Raw genomic sequence first — 20,208 nt, forward strand, 5'->3', positions numbered from 1 at the left:
AAGCTCTGAGCAATATTTATGATAATTTCAGAAACACTGGCATATCTTCTAATTAAACCCCAAAGCAATGTGCTATTAGTGTTGTTGTAACTACCTTTAACACATTACTTTCAGCTCTGTAGATTAAATAGGCAATACCCATGCCTCAACTGGGGGGGGGGCTCATTCGTTAGTATGAGCACACAGCCCTTCTCAGGTCATGGCCACACATAGAAACGAAAGGAAAATGCCAGATCCTCCAAGAATGGGTGCTTCTCTGAACTTGTACAAGAAGTAGAGCTATTGTCTTGCAACACAGAACACTTCACTTATGTGGTTAGTCTTTTGGTGCTGCTTCTATATCTACTCTGAGTCTCCAGATTTTTTTAGTCCCTGTGGAAGTTGTCAGGGACAGCAGAAGGACAAAAGAAACTGTATGACATTGTAAGCAACTTCACTAATATCATCATCAATTTCACATACTGGTGGCGCATGGGTTAAATGCCTGTACTGCAGCCATTCATCAAGACCACAAGGTTGCGGTTCAAGACCGCAAAAGGGCCCAAGCTCGACTCAGGCTTGCATCCTTCCGAGGTCGCTAAAATGATACCCAGACTGTTGGGGGCAAATTAGCTTACTTGCTATTAGCTTACTTGCTGTTCACCGCTATGATCTTTGGATAGCGGTATATAAATAAAACAAATTTATTAATTTAATTACTGTAGGAACTTTCCTCATCATTCAGCTCTCACCGCAGTTAGGCTGGTTGATTCCGCGAACACAAGCCAGAAAAGTACCCAAGGAAGCCGGTAGTTGTTGTGTAAGAGCTGATGGTAGTAGCTCCAGACCAATCTGTCCATGGAGTATTGGAACCAGATGAAAGGAGAGCATGAAGTTGATCATCAGTTGGTTCAAGAGGTACTAAACAATCAGAAATCAAGTACAAGAGCCAGCAAGAATAAACAAAGACTAGTCAGTCTGAGGCCAAAGAAGCATGAGAGCCAGATTTCCACAGTCAGCCCGATAAAATGGTTGAGAACAAGGAGATACAGAAGAGCTGCTGGGAGATTTATGGCCAGTTATCTCAACAACACCGAAAGTCTAATTAATTAACTTCTCAGATTTAACCACTGATGGGCGTGTGCTTCTCTTGGTTGTTCAATGAAGGATGGGTGTGTGTTAATCTTCAGCATCTTCAACTTCTGCATCTCCTCTTGGGTGTAGGGTAACCCACTGCCCCATCCCCATCTCTCAGACTCAGAGACAGTCCACTATCAGGAGCTGCCTCTTTTAGTAAGCTGCCACTCTCCTCCTCAACTGAGTCATTCGGAGTGAGTTACGACACCTAGCCAGACATCCTTCAGATCTCTTCAGTGTCTTTGCCTCAGTGTCTATGCTCTGGATGTTGTGAGATGGATATGGACATGCCTTCTTTTTTACAGTAACAGTGGGATACGTAAACTTCAGGGGACCATCTCTGCTGCTGGTTGCCTCACCTGCCCCCCCCCCCAAGCAATGAAGTGGTTTGTGGCCAAAGACACAGTGTGAACTGCAGGTATTGATCCACACAAGTTCCAAGGGGATTTTTTTGATCCAATATATTTAGGAATTGGAAGAAAAACCCAACCTATGGAAGGGAATAAAATGTTGCCACTGAATAGTCTGAGAACAAAAAACATCACTTGTTTTGTTTTTTTATAAAAACAAAAACACCGAGAGGAGTCAGCAAATACCACAGCCACCATTCTGCATGGGGTGGGGCTGGGGGCTGGTTGCAGATTTAGATATGTGCAATTGAGTTAGAAGAAGGAGATTTCAGTGACACATCATGCTCAAGAAATGTATCCCCTAAAAATGCTACACAGAAAGTCAGGGAGCTGTTCATTGGATGAACTGTGGCTTGCAGTTTCCTCCAGAACTGGACAGAGGCACAGTCCATGGCAGGCCAAAAAAGGCTGAACCTAAATCCATTCCTCTGAAGGAATAACATTTACAGTGGCTCAGGACACAATGCACATAGATTATATATATATATAAAATGACATGTTTAGTTAACTTGAATTCTAGTGCTTTTTTATTGCTTCAAAATGATTATATTATATTGAAGCAATAAAAAACCACTAGAATTCAAGTTAACTAACAGTCCTTTTATCCAGGTCAGATAAACTGGAGAGGAAAGAAAAATAATAATATAAATATAATAATAATAATAATAATATATTGCAGTTTTGTCTGCTAGACTAACAAGCAATAGGAACAGAGTTTTCGTCTTAGAAATGAAAATTAGTTTTATGCAACAAGGCTTGTGATCATGATATATGTACTTTTCTTTAAAACTTCTAGTTATCTGTTGTCATCAACATTTGACTCATTTTTATTACCCTTTGTGTGTGACCATAAACACCTGGAATTCCTATTGCATTCCTTCATCAACACAATCATGGCAAGCATCATACTGATATCATTGGGAGAAATATCTGTTCTCAGGGCATAAGAATATTTCAGATGTGTTTTTCTGAAAGTCGCACAAAGGACTTTTATGTCTAAGCTTGGCTACAGTAACGATCAATTATCTGATGGTTGGTTTATGTGCTTTTCATGGAGAATTTCTTCTCCTGAGTTCCTTCCTAAAAAAAGAAAGAAAAAGGCAAAGTCAAACTAAATTCAGACAAGACAGAAAGAAATGGCTTTTATTTAAGATAATACAGCGTTAGCCATGATAAAATATTGGTGCATGCAGCAATCTGAAACCTCAAGGGTCTTGGTCATACCACAAAGTTACAGTCCCAGAGATAATCTGGAAGGCCATACAGTAGTTCAAGGAGCCAGAAAAATGTAACAGATGCCCTTAAACCAACCAGACTAACAGAAGATACATTTCAAATCTTTAAAGTAAGGAGTTAATTAGTATCTGTGACACTTCTATCATGGTACTAAACGACAGATCTGAAGCAAGAATGTTTTGTTGCCTCCGTCAGTCAAGATGCACTCCCTTCCATACAGAAAAGCCAATAGTTGAATCTGACTTCGCTATTGGTGACAACATAGGACTTCCCACTCCTTCTGTGGGCAAGAACCAGATTAGGGGCAGAGGACATGCCACAGGGCACAAGCAGCCTTCTTCATTCTTCACCTCTCAGCAGCCATCTCCTCTGCCTTACCATGGGGCTGTTGAACTGACAAGAAAAAATATTCATTTCCCACAAGTCTGCTTCAGTTCTTGTAGTGCCCCATGGATATACTTACTTGGAAATAATCTGATTAGGGAGTAAACCTACAATGAAGAAAGCCTTACTTGAAGAAATGAGGTTTAATCTGCACTGCAGAAATAACACAGGTTGACAACCGTTTTAATTGCCATGGCTCAGTGCTATGTAATTCTGGATTTGTAGTTTTGTAAGACATTTAGCCTTCTCTGACAGAGTGTCTAGTATTCACACAAAATATAAAATCCCAGAATTCATAGGATGGGATGCAGTTGAAACAGTGCCAAACTGTACTTTTTTTCTGCAGTGCAAATTAGACCTAGTTTCAAGTGATGTTCATATAGTTTGTCTAATAAGATCAATTCCATTCACTGGAAAATATGTTCCTCAAGTGAGATTTGGAGGAATAGAGAGTCAATTTTGTCTGAGTTCATTCATCATATATCTGCAAATTTAAAAATGTGCATATTTTTAAATTGTTTATAATTAAATATATGTTATTTATGTATTACCATTGTTATTCCATTATTTCAATTTCTGGTTTGTATGAGCTTAAATACCATATTCTATATGTTTTTCTCAGAAAACATGCATTTCTAAACATATTTCTTCCCATAGGGCAAAGTTCTGGATGCATTTTATCTTAAAATACAAATTTTACACATAGTTTGGTACATTTCTAAGCAAGAAAGATTCAGTAAATTGCATATATCAAAGGATAATATGGTTCCTGCGTGTACAATAGTCTGGTTCATGCAGACCAGTTTGTTAGTTTGAATGTGTAACAAACAACATCCTTGTGCATCCCCAAGCCAAGTAAAAGTGTAAAGATGATGTGGTTTGAAATGGCAGGCGACTTGTATTTTGGGGCATAAAATGGTCCATTGTGCAAGACTGGAGCACAACAGATCATGAAAATCAGAATGAGCAGAACACCGGGATTTCAAGCAAACTTGTGATAGGCCACAATTTCATTTGATTTGTGTTTTGATTATGAACCTCTCAAAATTCATAAATTCCTTCATACATTAGTGGAAAAAAACTTGAAGAGTTTAAAAAAAGTAGAAAAAAGGAAATTTCAGATCTCTACAGAGACATTAACTCTTAAAACCTCATGAAATTCCAGTGACTTTAAATCCGTGTATTTGTAATCGTTTTTCATGCTGGTGAATACTTAATAGTTCTTTGTGGGCCTGCTGCCTATGTTTATTGAAAGAGTTTTTTTCTTTAACAGCTATGTGGCACATACAGTATAATCCTCTCCAAAATCGGAATAGCTGTCCCTATTGAATCTTTCAACAACAAAAATACAGTCCATAAATTTGGCAGAAATAATTTGAGATTAACAAACATGTAAATATGTGCAAAAAAAAACCCCAACCTGAAGCAGGATTTGTCCATCCTTGTATGTAATAACGTAAAGGGTAGTAATAACTGGAGAAAATTAAACTTTTTCAAAACTATCCTGATAGTACTACAATATCTACCAGAGTAACTTAGGGCACATCTACACTGTAGAAATAATGCATTTTGACATCATTTTACCTGCCATGGTGCCAATCTACAGGATGCTGGGATTTGTAGTTTTTGTGAGGAACCAGCACTCTTTGGCAGAGAAGGCTGAAGACCCTGTAAAACTACAAATGCCAAGATTCCACAGGATGGAGCTGCAATAATTAAAGTGGTGTCAAACTCCATTATTTCTACACTACTATCTCCACTTTTGCTGGCAGATTGCCATGTAGCTTTGTGCCTCTGCTTTTAAGACAACTCAGGAGGCTATGATCTTGAAAAGAAAAGGCAATGAGCAGTTCTCTAGGTCATAGCCAATCTTCTAGTCAGTGGTGATGAAGAGAAGAAACCATTAACTCTGCATCACAGGAAGAACATCTCTTCACTGAGAGCTTGCAATCTCTGTCTTACAGCTGCAGAGGCAAATTTGGAGATTAGTGCATTCTCTTTTAACACACCTTATCCCTGATGTGATAAAGGCGCATTTATTTTTAAAACGGGTTTTATCTCATTTGCCTGAGGGCGGGCCAATGCACAGAATAAGCCCGGCTGGTATCCGGGCTGCATTTGCCCAGCCCTCAGGCGAATACGATAAAACCTGTTTTAAAATAAATGCTCCTTTATCCCATCGGGGATAAGGCACATTAAAAGAGAGTGCACTAACTTCCAAATAAAATGGCCAATCTCCTAGGGCCAGGTCTGGGGCATTTTTCTTTTTTTCTTAGTCTCTTCATTTTTGTATTATTGTGCCAGATGGAAAATTCTGGAAAATTCAAAAACTGGCATGGCTTGCATGCTACTCTAGTAGCATTTTAATGATTCTAATGAAGGCAACTAGCCAACTTGGATTGCTGCTAAGAAACCCAAGGCTCAGTTCCTCCCCAAACTGGGATTATCTGAATTTGAGGCTGGTCCAAAAGAAAGCTGCCAAAAGGGCTAGAGACAGTCTCTGTAAAATACAAGACTGAGAGGTTATTTGGCTTTCCTCATTTTCTCAACTGCCTTTGAATTAAATTGTTCTGTTCAAATGCAGACCTAAAGGAGTCATGTCACGTGTGAGTATCACAGGTTATCATTCACTGACATACTCTACCTGACCCATGTGGGAAAAGAAATCCTAAGCACAACCACCATCACTTGGGTCACATAATTTTCATTTAGAGCTTTCCTTCTTTCCTGCCAAAATGGGCTCCAAATAAAAACAGCTTTTTGCACTTAATAAGTAAATCCTCTGCTCAGATTGCCTGCAGCATATTTATTTAAAATCATTTGGCTCATGTCTCATCCTTTTGAAAAATATGGAACAGTAAAAACACCATCTGTAGAGTGGAAAATCAAATACAATATGGACTAAACGGCAATATAACAGACAGATGGACTGAGACTTTGCATTAAGCTGGTTTTTTTAAAAAATGAAAAAGAAAAAACCTTTTCCCATGTGGTTAAGTTGGTGGCCATGCTGAGTGGCCATGCCCAAAACCATAGTGGCTGGGAGATTCTGGATGTTGTAGTCCCCAAATACAACTTTTCCAAGCTCTATTGGTGACCTTCTCATTTTCTTTTTGTTTACAAGAATGGCCTTTCTATTGTACTCTTCCAACCATTTTTAAATAAAATATTAACAGCAGATATGATTGAATGTCAGGGGAAAGCATGTAGGTGATATCTTCAATAGCTTTTCTATCTTTCTAGCTAAAAAAACTAATGAGGTGTTAGCCATGTCAATCAGAAACACGCTAAGATCTCTGGAATCTTATGAATTCCATAAGCTTCCTAGGGAAGAACATCCTAAGCAGCTGCTGTGAGTGTAATACTTAACAGCTGAACAGGGCTTAGAAGCAAATTATTAAACACTAAATCAAGGGTGGTGCCCAAGGACTTTTTTTTTCTGGCTCTACTAAGCCATGTGCACAGGGGGGTTAAATATGACAAAAATTGGAATTTTGTTATCCTTGGAGGTCTCTAGAACTGGAGGATTTGGGCCTTAAATGGTGTACATGGACACAAACACACCCATATCTAAGATTTTTTTAAAAGAGAGAAGAAGTTGATTTCTTACCATTTGCAGGATGTATGAAAACCACCACACACACACACTTTCAGGCCTTGTGTGGCCCTTAGACAGTGGCAGACCCTAAGGGTGGTGGCACCACCGCTCCTCAAACATTTACTTTTGGCATAAATGGGCCTGCTGCATTCACCTGCTTCCCTTTAAAATGCTTTAACAGATCGTGGGAGTGGGTCAAAGCTCAGTGGGAGGAAAAAGGAGCTGCCACAGAATTTTTAAAATTAAAATTTCAAAATTGAAAATTTAATTTTTATTTTATGAAATAAAAAAAATTTAAAATTTTATTTTAAAACATCATATTTTAACCACATCTACACTATGTATATGTAAATAATTTAGGTTGTGTGTATGATATTGTAATGTGAAGGTACAATTTTAATTTTGCTAGTTGCTTGTGTCACAACTATTAGCATTGCATTCAGTGGCATATGGGAATGATGATTTACGAGTAACATTAGTGCAAAAAAGCATTACTAAGGATTCTGTAGGGTGTGAAATGGGAGGCAGTCAGATGGGCACAGGATATGGGAGAAACAATCTATATGGAAGAATGGGAAAGGATCTGGAAAAAGAAAATAAAACATACGCTGAATTACAACATGAGGGAAAATGTTTATAAGATGGCATTTTACACTGGCTAAATTGGCAAAAATAAACCAAAATAATCAAAATCAGTGCTGGAAGTGTAAAGAAGAGAAGGGAACTTTTCTTCACATATGATGGTCCTGCTCTATAGCCCAAAGTTTTTGGTCCCAAATACATAAGGAACTAGAGGAGATCTTACAAAAAAAAAAAAACCACAAGAAAGATCCCAAAATATTTATTTTAGGAATAATAATTAGAAAAAAAGTGTGGTAGGAAATTATTCTACCTTCTAGTTGCGGCCAGAACACTCTATGCTTCCATGTGGAAGACTAATAAAACACCCCAAATATCAGAATGGTACGAAAAAATATTAGACCTTATTGAAATGGATAAATTGACAAGTTTGTTGAGAAATAAATCAGATGACAAGTTTAATGAAGAATGGTTGACAGCGATAAATATAATACAGGACAAATTATTACAGAAAGGTAATCCAAAATAATTCAAAACAAGACATGTTATAATATATGAGAATTTTGCTAAAGATGATTCAAGGAAATGAAAAATTAGAGATATAAATTTATGTTAAGTATTGAAAAAAGGAACTGTATAAATTAATCTTACAATATATAAAATTTAGGTAAATATATAAATACAAAATATATATGGAAATATAGATACTACCTTTGCATAAGAATTAGACAGTTAGATTAAGAGATGAAAGATTAAATTCTAATCACAGGAAATTTTAGATTAGTCACTTGGAAATCTGTAATGTCTAGTAATATTTTATCATTTGTACTTTTCGGTTTGTTTGTTTGTTTGTTCTACTATATGCATATGTATGCGACGTTCGATGTATCTTCTCTTGTTGTTGTTTCTGTGGGTGCAGGTTGCTTCTGGGTTGTTGTTTTTTTGTATTTGTAGATGATGTACGTACATTATTGTATGTTAAATAAACTAAAAAAAAAGAAATATGAGGCGATCGGGGAAGGGGGTTGACACCATGAGTTACTGTACCGGGTGACAACAACCCTAGGGATGTCACTGCTCTTAAGAGAGTCTTCAGGGCCAAAGACTGGCCCCAGGACCATTAGCGGTTGCCCACACTTGCACACAATCAAAGGATTTGTTTCTTGTTTGGAAAAAGCACCTTGCTTTAGAGGAGAGATTTCTCTCCTGGAAGCTTCCAGAAATGCAATTTCTCCTTTCTGAAGAATTTTTGAGTTGTAAAAACATGATTTGATGGCTATGCTGAAATTTTGCCTCATTTTGAACCTATAACTCACCCATGTCATACGTGGCTTTCAGCATACACTGAAAGCTGCGCAGGGAGAAGGGGTGGCGCATCCCATAAGGATGAATGGGGTGCACCAGCATGGCACGCGCGTGCCGCCGTGCCACCATGTACACGAGTCCCATTCATTTAAATGGGGCTCGAGCATAGGTGGTATTTGCTTTACGCGGGGGAGTCTGGAACGGATCCCAGCATAAAGTAAGGGCGCACTGTATATTCATTGATACAGTGTTCCTAAATAGCCTAATCAAGATCAGTTGGTCTTCAAATGTTGCTAACCTATGTGGCCAACTTGTGGTCCTGCAATTTTCAGTAATTTTCACCACTGGCTATGCTGGCTAGAACTGATGAGTGCAACAGTACAAGTACATATGTAGGGCCACAAATCCATCTGTGTTTCAAACATAGTTTAGCATGATATAAATGAGCTGTGACAACCCCAATGACACTTAGAGGACACGCATGCTCCTCTACTCCCATTCAGAGAAGTTTCAAAGAAAGAAGGAGCTTCAAAGCTTTCCCTTTTGCTTAATCCTAATTTGTCTTAACCAATGAGATGCAAGTAATATTAACTACAGATTGTTTAAACTACGATTTAAAAATGGGTTTTTTTTAACAAATCATAGTTAATGCTAATGACAGTTTGTCAGTCTGGATCACACTGCCAAACCAGAAGCAAAATGTCTCAACTCCTTCTCTCAGCCTTGTGGGAAGGGGAAAGGGGAGAGTGTGAGTGTGATACAGTGGGCCCTTGGTATCTGCTGGGGTTTGGTCCCAGGACCCCCCCATGGATACCAAAATCTATGGATGCTCAAGTCTCATTAAATTCAATGGGAGAGTAAAATGGTGTTCCTTATACAGTATAAAATAACAAAATCAAAGTTTGCTTTTTGAAATGTATGTATTTTTAAAATATTATCAAACTGTGGATGCTTTAATCTGTGGATAAAAAAATCTGTGGATACAGAGAGCTGATTATATTTGTCTGGGCTCATTCTTATTGCACTAAATTGTTTAGTATAATGTGCAAATGTGGCTAATATAAGAGACACCACTCACAACCACACCACTGGTAATCGGTTGGCAAAAGACAGGAGAGTCTAAAAGTTGATTTATTAAGTAGTATCTTGTGAAACTGCAATTAATAGGTAAGATCACTGAGCCCCATGGTTTATCTAAATTTTAATTTTGTTCAGCTGTTTCAAGTGTCCATCCAAGTAAAAACAAATACACACAAAAACATAGTTTTTTGTGGGTTTTTCGGGCTATGTGGCCATGTTCGAGAAGAGTTTCTTCCTGATGTTTCGCCAGCATCTGTGGCTGGCATCTTCAAAGAACGAAAACAGTTTCCTAATCTGAAGAGCCAAACATTCTGAAATAAAACTGCATCCATCAGCCCCACAGATTGCATGCAATATTTTACATCTCCTTCTCTTGCTAGTCTGTTGCATTTCTTTCATGCCCAAAGAAAGAAGCAAGGGAGAGCATGAGAAGAATCCTAAAATTCGTCTGCACAAGAAAACTGCAGAGACCAACACAGGCCAAATTAAAAGCCCACCAAGTCATTGCTGAAAGCCAGTGTGGAGTGTTGAACTAAGACTCTGGGAAACCAGAGTTGAAACTCCTGCTCAGCTATGAAGTCATAGAATAAGCTGGAAGAGACCACAGGTGCAATCCAGTCCAACCCCTTGCCATGCAGGAACACACAATTTAAAAAACCCTGACAGATGGCTATCCAGTCTCTGTTTAAAAACCTCCAAAGAAGACGATTCCACCAACCTCCAAGGGAATGTGTTCTACTGTCAAACAACTCTTACTGTCAGTAAGTTCCTCCTTATGTTGAGCTGGAATTCCACAAGATGGAAACCTACAGGATGACCATGCACAGCCCAAACTATCTTTGACTTAATCTACACTGCAGAAATAATGCAATTTACCACCACTTTAACTGCCATGGCTCAACACAATGGAATCCAGGATTTGTAGCTTTGTGAGATATTTAGCCTTCTCTGTCTGAGAGCTCTGGTGCCACAACGGACTACAAATCCCAGGGTTCCATAGCACTGAACCACGGCAATTAAAGCAGTGTCAAACAGCATTATTTCTGCAGTGCAGATGCAGCCTTGGCTTCAAAGGAAGGCAATGGCCACCCAGTCTCCAAACAAATCTTGGCAAGAACTTCCCCCAATAGGTTTATCTTAAGGCTGCCATAAGTCAAAAACAACCTGAGGAGGACAACAATAACAAGTCATTGCTAAGACAAACACCAGAAGAAGTCAGAAAGGCCTCACTAATAGGATGTAAGGCAACATTTTTGTTTAACATCTACAGGAGTCATGCAGCGAACTGCCTGTGTGCCTCAGGACTGGGAGTTTTCTCCTCCAGTTTCCCAACAGAAGCCCACTGTGCCATAGATCAAGCTGCCAATATTCCTGTCTGGAATACAAGACAAGCAAACCATGATTTATACTACTAGTCTGAAGGATTGTGGGAGTTTAAATACAAAGCTTTTATAACCAGCAGCAGCTCTAGACCTTGCCATTCCCAAGGGCATGTTATTTTAGCCAAAATATTTGCTTTGGAGTAAAGAATGCTGTGATCCACAAACTTTTTTTATTGTTCATTTTAGTACTGAAATGTTTATGCTTTCTGAATCCATCCCATTTTCACTTACAAGAAACCTAGGAAAATAAAACCAAGGAAGCATTTCATCATTCAAACAAATTATCCCACCATACATTTAAACATTATGGCTGCTTGTAAGCTAAGGCGCGATATAGACTGGAGCTTTGCACTGGCCTGGCCACATACTAGGGTTGCCCGGGGGTGGAGCACTCACACGCCCCGCAATCCTAGTATGTGGCGGCACCATAATCATGGCAGCCTCCCATCTACATGTGGGCCACCATGATTACATCATGCACATGCCGCGTCCAAATGCCCCAGCACATGTGTGATGTCTCTGTGCCACCCCAGGCCATTTATGGCAGTCTGGCTGCAGCACGAGAAGGAGCTCCAAAATGGAGCTCTTTCTGGGCACTCGCCTCATTCCCGCAGCCTCTAAATGGCTGCAGGAACAATGCTGGGGAGAAAGGGGCCGAGCAGCCCCTTTCTCCTATGGCTGCAGCTCCTGGGGTGTCCAGGAGCATGAAGCCCCAAGGACACCACTTCTCCATGGTCTGAAAAACTCCAGATTGGGACCGCAGAGCTGCAAGTGAGGCTGCCCTGCCCCCACCGGGAGTGAAAAGGGGCGGGTGCAGCCTGCCCCAAAAGGGTGGTATGTACCGCACCATAGTTACACAAATGTTGGCACTGAAAAATACCCATAGTATCTAACACAGTGGATCAATTATTTCTATATACCTGCAATGATAAGAGGTGAAGAGTAACAATGGTTTGATGAAAGATCAACACAACACATTGTCTGTTTCTACAGACTTGATATGGTACTAATCTAGCAAGCCTACAGAGAGCTGATCAAAATTTGTGAGCATTTAGGGGTGTAACTGCACTACACATTTATACATACTCGTAAGTTTTTCTGTCATCCTGGAAAAATGTACATACTATAGCTAATGGTTAATCTTAAAGTGCCATAGATATGTGAGACACAGAACTCTCAGCATCCACATCACAATACAATCTGAGCTTGGAAAAGTGACTTTTGGAGGCTACAATTCCCAGGATTCTTTGGAAGAAACCACAAGCTAGCAAAAATTTCTAACCAAAATATACTGAAAGATTCAAGTCCATATTTGATTTTACTTGGAAGAGAAAGTGCACACATGAACAAGCAAAAAAGCGTAATAAAAAGCAAATGACCTTACAGAACAAACTCTGGCTTCTCAGCAAGCTTCAGGGCTTCATGCATGCCTGCAGCAGACAGCTTACGGTTGATATTCCTATATCTGCATTGCAGCAGATTGCGATAGGTTGTCCTCAGATCCCGGTTGAAAAAGGCATATATAAATGGGTTAATCAGAGAGTTTGCATAACCCAACCACAGAAATGTCCTCTCAACCCACAATGGGATACAGCTGCAAGACGTCCCACAGATAAAGGGTCTAGCAGTGGAAAGTATGAAAAATGGCAGCCAGCACACAGTGAAAGCTCCTACAATAATCCCCAGGGTGGTGGCAGCCTTCTGCTCCCTTTTGAAGATGGAAATGTTCTTCCGTTCATGCTTAAGCAGCCGCGAAAAATTGGTGCACTCTTCTGATTCCTTGTGTAGTTTCACAATGCCATTTGCAGAAGCGATACCCTCATTTTCTTCAGGCCGTGGGAAGCCACTAAACTTGTGTTTGGCTGCACTCTTCTTGGCAGCCTTGTAGATTTGATAGTACATGAAAAGCATCACCGACATGGGGATGTAAAATGCCACTGCGGTGGAATAAATTGTGTATCCAAAGTCTTGGCTGATCAAGCAAACTTTGTCATCATTTATATTTTGAGCCCAACCAAAGAGAGGTGGGAGAGTAATGGAAGCTGACAGCAGCCACACACAAAGGATCATTTTAGCCATACACTTCCCATTTTGCCTTACAGGATAGGTGAGAGGCCTTGTTATGCCAAGATACCTGGAAGGATGGGGGTAGGGGAAAGAGAGAGAGACAGAGAGAGCTGTGTTAATGTTCATTTCCTAACAGTTTGTGGAGAAAACCTTATCTGTGCCAGAAATGCTGTGGGAATCCCATAATGAATAATAACAAAAAGCAACCTGATCTGCTAATAAATTATTTGGGGGTGGGTGGAGAACAGTTTACAGGTCATGCAAGTGTGGCTCGTTAAATATACAGTGCTACAATCTACAGTGGTCTTGAAATGGCAACTAGAGGTTCAGCTTGTGTGCTCTTATTTAGCTCTGGCCAAAGAAGGTGATTGCTGTGAGGAAGACTACTCCGACCCCAGTGACTTTTTGCAGCAGTAGGTCAGAGAAAATCAGGCCATGCTTCCTAAGACCTACAGAAAACTCCCAGGGCAGGCTTGCCTGCTGTTCTAAACAACTAAGATACTCTGTTCTTGATCATCTTTGCTAGCTGTGGATTTCTTTCAGTTCTTACACTGCATTCACACTACGGAAATAATCCAGTTTGACACCAGTTTCACTGTCATGGCTCAATTCTATAAAATTCTGGGAACTGTAGTTTTGTGAGACAGCCTTCTCTGTCAGAGAGATCTGGCACCATAACTACAGTTCCCAGAATTCCATAGCATTGAGCCAAGGCAATGAAAGTGATGTCAGACTTTCTGCAGTGCATATGCAGGCTTGTCTCTACCCCACCCTTCCCAACTTAACAGCAATAGTGGCCAGTGTCTCCCATGTCAGTGGGGCATTGCACCTACTCTAGCTTTTTCTCTGAAAAAAGGAAGTTTGAAAGTGGTGAAACGTATCCCCAATATTGATTGAGCATTTTGGATAGTCCTTCAGACTAAAACCAAAAGATCATTGCATTGATACAAGCGACAACCAGCATAACTGCTTTAATGGGAATCAGGTCTGGCACCAGGGAATTCCTGGCTCAGGAGGGATCTGAACCAAGGTTTTTAAAGGGCTAAACTCGACACTTTGCTCTACGTTTAAGTGTAATCATATGGCAAAATGCTACTTGAGTGCATAAAACTGACTGCAAGTCCATTTGTTTGTTGCATTTTTAGCCTGCCATTCTACTGAAATACAGAGCTCGAGGCAGGTAACACAGTTAAAGACAAATTCAAAAATACCCACAACAAATTACTCAATAAAACTCTCACAATAATTAAAGCCCTTCCAGAAAAGTTCATCAGGAAACATGCAATCCCTTAGGGGTTGTTCTCACTTACGATTTACAACGATTTAAAATACACCGTTTCCGTTAAATCCGATTCAAAATAACACGGGTGTTATCCCACATTCCAAATTGCTTTTTTTCCTTCGTTCTCATGTACCAACTGAATCGCTGTAAATGATCCGCTTTAGTTCCTATTCAAGAATGAATTGGTGTATATATAACCCGGGTTTAGCATTATTTCTTTTGCACTCGCCTTTTTCAGCTGTCAATCAAAGCGACGTCATCATGACGTCACATTAATTCGGAGTAACATACACCGATGTAGCCTGTACCTGCGCCCCCACTACCTGGCCGTTTTTAATTAGTTATAAATTTTGTGGGTTTTTTTTAAAAAAGAGCCAATCAGGAGGCGCTTATTCGTCCTCTTCTGTGTCTCCCCATATTAACTGCCATAACTCAGTGCTAGGGAATCCTGGGAATGGTAGTTTATTATGGCACCAGCACTCTCTGGCAGAGGAGGATAAATGTCTCACAAACACAACAAACACAACCATCCCATAGTTCCTCTGGAAAGATTCGCTTTGGCCCCCCCATGGGGAGAGACTCTTTGGGGAAGATTGCTCCCTGGGCTGTCTTGGGAGCCATGAAGCAGGGGTTTCCTGCAAAACCCATCCCATAGTTCCTCTGGAAAGAGCTTTGGTTCCCCAAACAAATATACATTCATATGCATATATATACATGCATGCAAACACACACACACAAATATGTATGTGTATATATACCTATATGTTTGTGTGTGTATGTGTTTATATATATATATGTGTGTGTGTGAGTATTCATATATAAACATGTGTGTGTGTGTCTGTCTGTCTGTCTATCTGTCTATCTATAGTGTGTGTGTGTGTGTGTGTGTGTGTTTGCCAAATCAGATCAAGGAGGAGAAGACTGTGAGTTTAAGTGGCTAGAGACTCTGCATCCAAAGCCCAGGGTTGGAATACACACACACACACACACACACACACACACATATCCAGGGTTTCCTATGTCTCCCCAGATTCCGTTTGGGAAAGAGAGAAGGAAAAGCTCTATTTCCCCCAAATCGCTGTGCATCCAGCCCCTCTCCTTTACAAATGGTGTTCAATGGCTCTCTTCACACAGAGGGGAGGTTGCAATCCACCGGGGGAAGCCTTTAAGAGTCCTTTGACAGATGCAGGCGCTTGAGCGGCCGGGACTTCAGGCACTTAAAGTGCTGAAGAGATTAAGTGCCTGTAAACCATTAAAAAAATAAAAAAATAATAATCCTTATCTCTTAAAATTGTATGGGTATAAAATTCTTTCTAGTATAATACTATAATATTATTAGAAGCAATCCACTGAAAATACTCATTATTTATAACTTCTAATTGTAAATTTGAAAAGATGACATTTTTCTATCTGCTTAAATGAATCAAGGCATTTTGTCACTTTACAAAGTCATTCTTCTTAAAGGAGTGATGTACAAATAACCCCCCTCCATGGTTTACATTTTTTTTTTACTCACAGAAGTAGCTGTGTGTTTTTATGTTGCGGAAGAAAAGAAAAGAAACAAGTATTGTGGCACCATAAAGACTAGCTAGTTTTATTTGGTACATGCTTTTCCAATGTGGGCTACAGTCCGTGAAAGCTTATGCCAAAAAAATCTATTAGAGTGACAGAAAAGTGTTGCTTTTGGTTCACTTTTAAATGTTTTGTGATCATTTCATTTGGAGAAAAGGTGTTCACTTCACATCTATGCTCGAATGATGTTATAAATTAAACAACATGTGTTAAAATGTTTTCAAATTCCCTGCACCTCAAGACTAAAAATGAACCTTACTGACTCAAAAATCATGTCATTAAGGAACAGGTTACTTTTGTAACTGTATTAGAATAAAGGTAATGCTAGTATTTATCAGTTATAAAGAACCACAGTTTCAGAGTTTCTTTACTGACTACTTTGGCAGTTAATGAAGATGAAAGTATTTCCAGAAGGGTAGATGTGCTAACATGTTGTTGAGGAAACAATGAAGAAATCTAGTGACAACTTCAACACTGACATATTAAAATATTTAAAATGACACAAGACTTTCTTTAGGTCAGGAGTGAGGCACATCTGGATCTTCAAATGTTGCTCAGAGTACAATTCTCATTATCCCACTCAGCATGACTAATGATGTGAAGGACAATTGATACTATAATTCAAATCCTCAGCAGGGCACCACATTGGAAAAGATTGCTCTGGGTTTGAAACCGGTTTGAATTTAAAGTGCAGACATCTCCTCGAAAGCAAGTACTTGAGGAACCCTAGGAAAGGAAAAACTACATATGTTGGTGGTAGAACTATTTTCAAATACAGGTCAATCCAGACACATTTCAAGTGAGAATAAAGAAGAAGGTCAAGGAAAACAGCTCTAGACCCTCAAACATTTCTTACAATGACCCACTTTCCCAGACTTTTTTCTTTTTCTTTTCTTTTCTTTCTTTCTTTTGGTAGTTAGCCTGATGTCACCTGTTAGAAAAGTGACTAAAGAAGGGTGAAACAGTAATACTAGTAATTAATAATAAGATTTCTAGTAATTAAGGGGCTGTAGAAACAGTGGGATTGGGGCTGCAGCAATCTCACACCGTAGCTCTGATCCAGCCTCTGGAAAGCACAGAAAGGAACCACAAAAAGGAACTCCTTTTTGCACAAGGCAAAATTTTGCATTATCAGTGTTATATAATGAGAAGAACTTCATTCCTTTTGAGGTCTCACTTAACAGTTCTTAGTTATTTTTATAGTTATGGGAGTATAATTAGATTTTTTTTTTTGTAGCATACATCAGTGGCTGTAACATTCTAAAGTTGTTAAGTAGTTAAAAAGTAAGATTTTTTTTATATCTTTCAATGCAAAAATTGTACGTTTCTTTTATTAAAAACAACAATAATTACCTGTAACTATATCAGTAACTCTTTAAAAGGGGCTTAGAATTGCAATTATTTAGATTGTATTTTTTTTTAAAGTCTAAACTTCTAAGCGCTGGGAATGGTACACAGACTGATGTGGAAAAGCAGTAGGTGAAAGAATTCAACAGCTACTCTTCTGCATTACAGATGTATTGTGTTTGACACTGATCCATCCATGAATGTAAGGGATTGCTGTAGTTTTTCCTCAACTTTTTTTTAATCATTGAGACTAAAATTTATTATATCTAGAGCTCATAAACCAAAGACTTCCCCTGCCCTTGATCACAATCTCTTGTGAAATTCCTAATGACCTCTTGCAGAACCCTAAACTTCCAGGGAACACTGGTTGAGAAACCCAGGACTAGTGTCTTCAGGATCACATTCTTAACCGTTACCTTCCATACAAAATAGGTAGGGAAACACTATTATAATAAACATTATGTCTAGCCAATTTCAAACACAGCTTTTAAAAATTATTTTTAAAAAAGCTCTAATGCTCAAGGGTAAAATACAGTTAAAATATAGTCCCAGTTAAGGTCAACATTGCATATTATATATATCTGAAGTGCCCTGCAGTGCATGCTAACACATTCAAATACTTTAACAACAACAAAAATGAAAGCAATATATCCTGGCATGATTTAAAATGCATCAGATTAAGAAAGCCATGGCAGGGCTACACTCTATCTTTTCTACAAAATATGGGCATTTGAAATTAAAATTAATTTATCTACATAAAATGGCACTAAGGTGTTCCCTATAATATTTCTATTTTGGCTGCAGATTATGGTCTCTAAAGATGAAAGAGACATCAATCAGATAACCTCATACCATTCCCCTTGACATACACATTCTATTAACCTTGAAAATTAAAGATTCTACTAACATAATGTAAATCACTACATTGGAGAAGTTGCACCAAATGGCTAAGCAGAAATGTATACAGTTATCATCCACTGTGCCTCATAAAGTAAAAAATGGACTCTTCTATATGTTGCCTAGAGAGCCAATGTAGTGTAGTAGTTTGAGCACTAGAGTAGGACTCCGGAGACCAGGGGTCAAATACCAGCTCAGCCATGTAAATCCACTGGGTAACCTTGGACATGTCACACTCTCTCAGCCTCAGAGTATGGAAATGACAAAGCCCATCTGAAGAAACTTGCCAAGAAACCCCATGATAAGTCAGAAATGACTGGAAGGCACACAACAACAATATGTTGCCTACAGGATTGTTTTTCTTCCACAGTCATAGCGGAGAGGTTGGCCAGAGGACAGAGGTCCTCTGCCTTTAATACTTCTGTAGAAAAAGCCATTAACTATGGCAGAGGTAGTTTAGCATGCAGGACCAGCCCAAGGTATTCTGTGGCCTGAGACAGAACAGCAGGTGGTCCCTCCCTCAACCATGACAAAATACATCATGACCAAAAGCAGGCAAGTTATGGATTTTGAAGACTTCAGGAATTATTGAGTAGGGAGGGAGGACACATAAGCACTTCATGTAAATAAAGTGGGATTTCATAGTTGTACTACATACTAATCTAATTTCCACTAAATCAGTGGTTCCCAACCTTTTTTGAGCTAGTTTCTTCTTAGGCGACAACCCCCAGTGCTTTTTTAAATACAGTTGGACATTTGTATTTGTGGGGGATCCATTCCATCCATTCACAGCTGCATGCACACACCACCACTTTGGAATAACAGAGCTTGCCATCCATGGATGCTAAAATACATGAATGGCAAGCCCACAGATGGCGAGGTCTCACTGTATTATGTCTACTGTTCTACTGCAAATTTAGAACAACCAATCTTAGTCGCTGCTCCCTTTGCACCCACTCACCTTGGAAACAGCAACCAAGCATCTAGCTGAGCTGCTACTGAGAAGCTTCTGGCTTGTGCCAGCCTTTCACAGGTGAGAAGCTTCTTGGTCACTGCTAGACTGATGGCTCGGTTGCTACTCCCTTTGTACTCTGTCACTCTACGAGCAGCAACCAAGCAGTTGGCTGAGCAGCAACCAAGAAACCTCTCACCCATGCCAGCCTTGAGGCAAAGGCCAGTACAGACAAGAGGCCCCTGGATTACTGCTCAGCCAGATGTTTGGTTGCTGCTCCCAGGGTGACCAAGTACAAAGCAAGAAGGTTCTCCCCAGTAAAGAGGGGCTCTCAATCTTTTGGCAGGACAGAGAAGGGCACAGCAGGAGCATGTGTAGAGGCCACATGCTCTGGACTGTAGACTGGTATGGAAAGGGAAAGGGAGATATTTTAACAGGAGCTGCTTCAAGACACTCTTTCCAATAATCAACCCCAGATATTCCTTTCCAGATACATGTTTTCCCCATACAGCTTCAAGTGTTTTCCCTCCCACAAAAACATAATTTCTTCTGATATTTCCTCCCTCAGCCTGCCTGGTGAAAGAAAGCAGATGAAAGAAAGCAGGAGTAGTGTAACTCCAGCCTGCCAGCCAAGTTGTGACAAAGCTCACAAAGCTAAAGCACAGTCCCAAATTTGAAAGCTCCTTTTTGCCACCACTTCTCCCTGCCACCACATGCTCTAATTCCTTGCTCCAGTCTGTCAAATGGTGCCTCTCCCCTGCTGTCCCCTTTTCCCCTCACTGCCCCATTGACAAAGACAGTGGTTTCCTGGCACACTACACACTAGCTAACCCCTCAGCCTCATGGGGGCTCTCTTGGGCAGTTCATCACATTTTGTTTGGCACCCACACTACATCCCATTACTCATTCATATAGGGGTCATGCAGATTGACAGCTTGGAGAGGCCTCTGGCCGCTCTAGCATGGGTCGACCCCCAATCAGCTCTGGATCAAGGTGACTGG

General features: G+C 39.8%; 1 protein-coding gene across 2 annotated transcripts in view; it reads right to left on the minus strand.

The window, feature by feature from the left end:
* The window catches only part of HTR7 (5-hydroxytryptamine receptor 7), a 132,727-nt gene that overhangs the window by 11,957 nt on the left and 100,562 nt on the right, over positions 1-20,208 (minus strand). The window contains exon 2 of one of the 2 annotated variants that reach the window (XM_042456014.1): positions 12,475-13,224. In XM_042456014.1, coding sequence (XP_042311948.1) covers positions 12,475-13,224 — 750 coding nt within the window. Of the gene's footprint in view, positions 1-12,469; positions 13,225-20,208 lie in introns of both variants that reach the window. The other variant, XM_042456015.1, reaches the window with a different exon arrangement.

This window comes from Sceloporus undulatus, chromosome 3 (assembly GCF_019175285.1).
Source record: "Sceloporus undulatus isolate JIND9_A2432 ecotype Alabama chromosome 3, SceUnd_v1.1, whole genome shotgun sequence".
Taxonomy (NCBI): Eukaryota; Metazoa; Chordata; class Lepidosauria; order Squamata; family Phrynosomatidae; genus Sceloporus; species Sceloporus undulatus.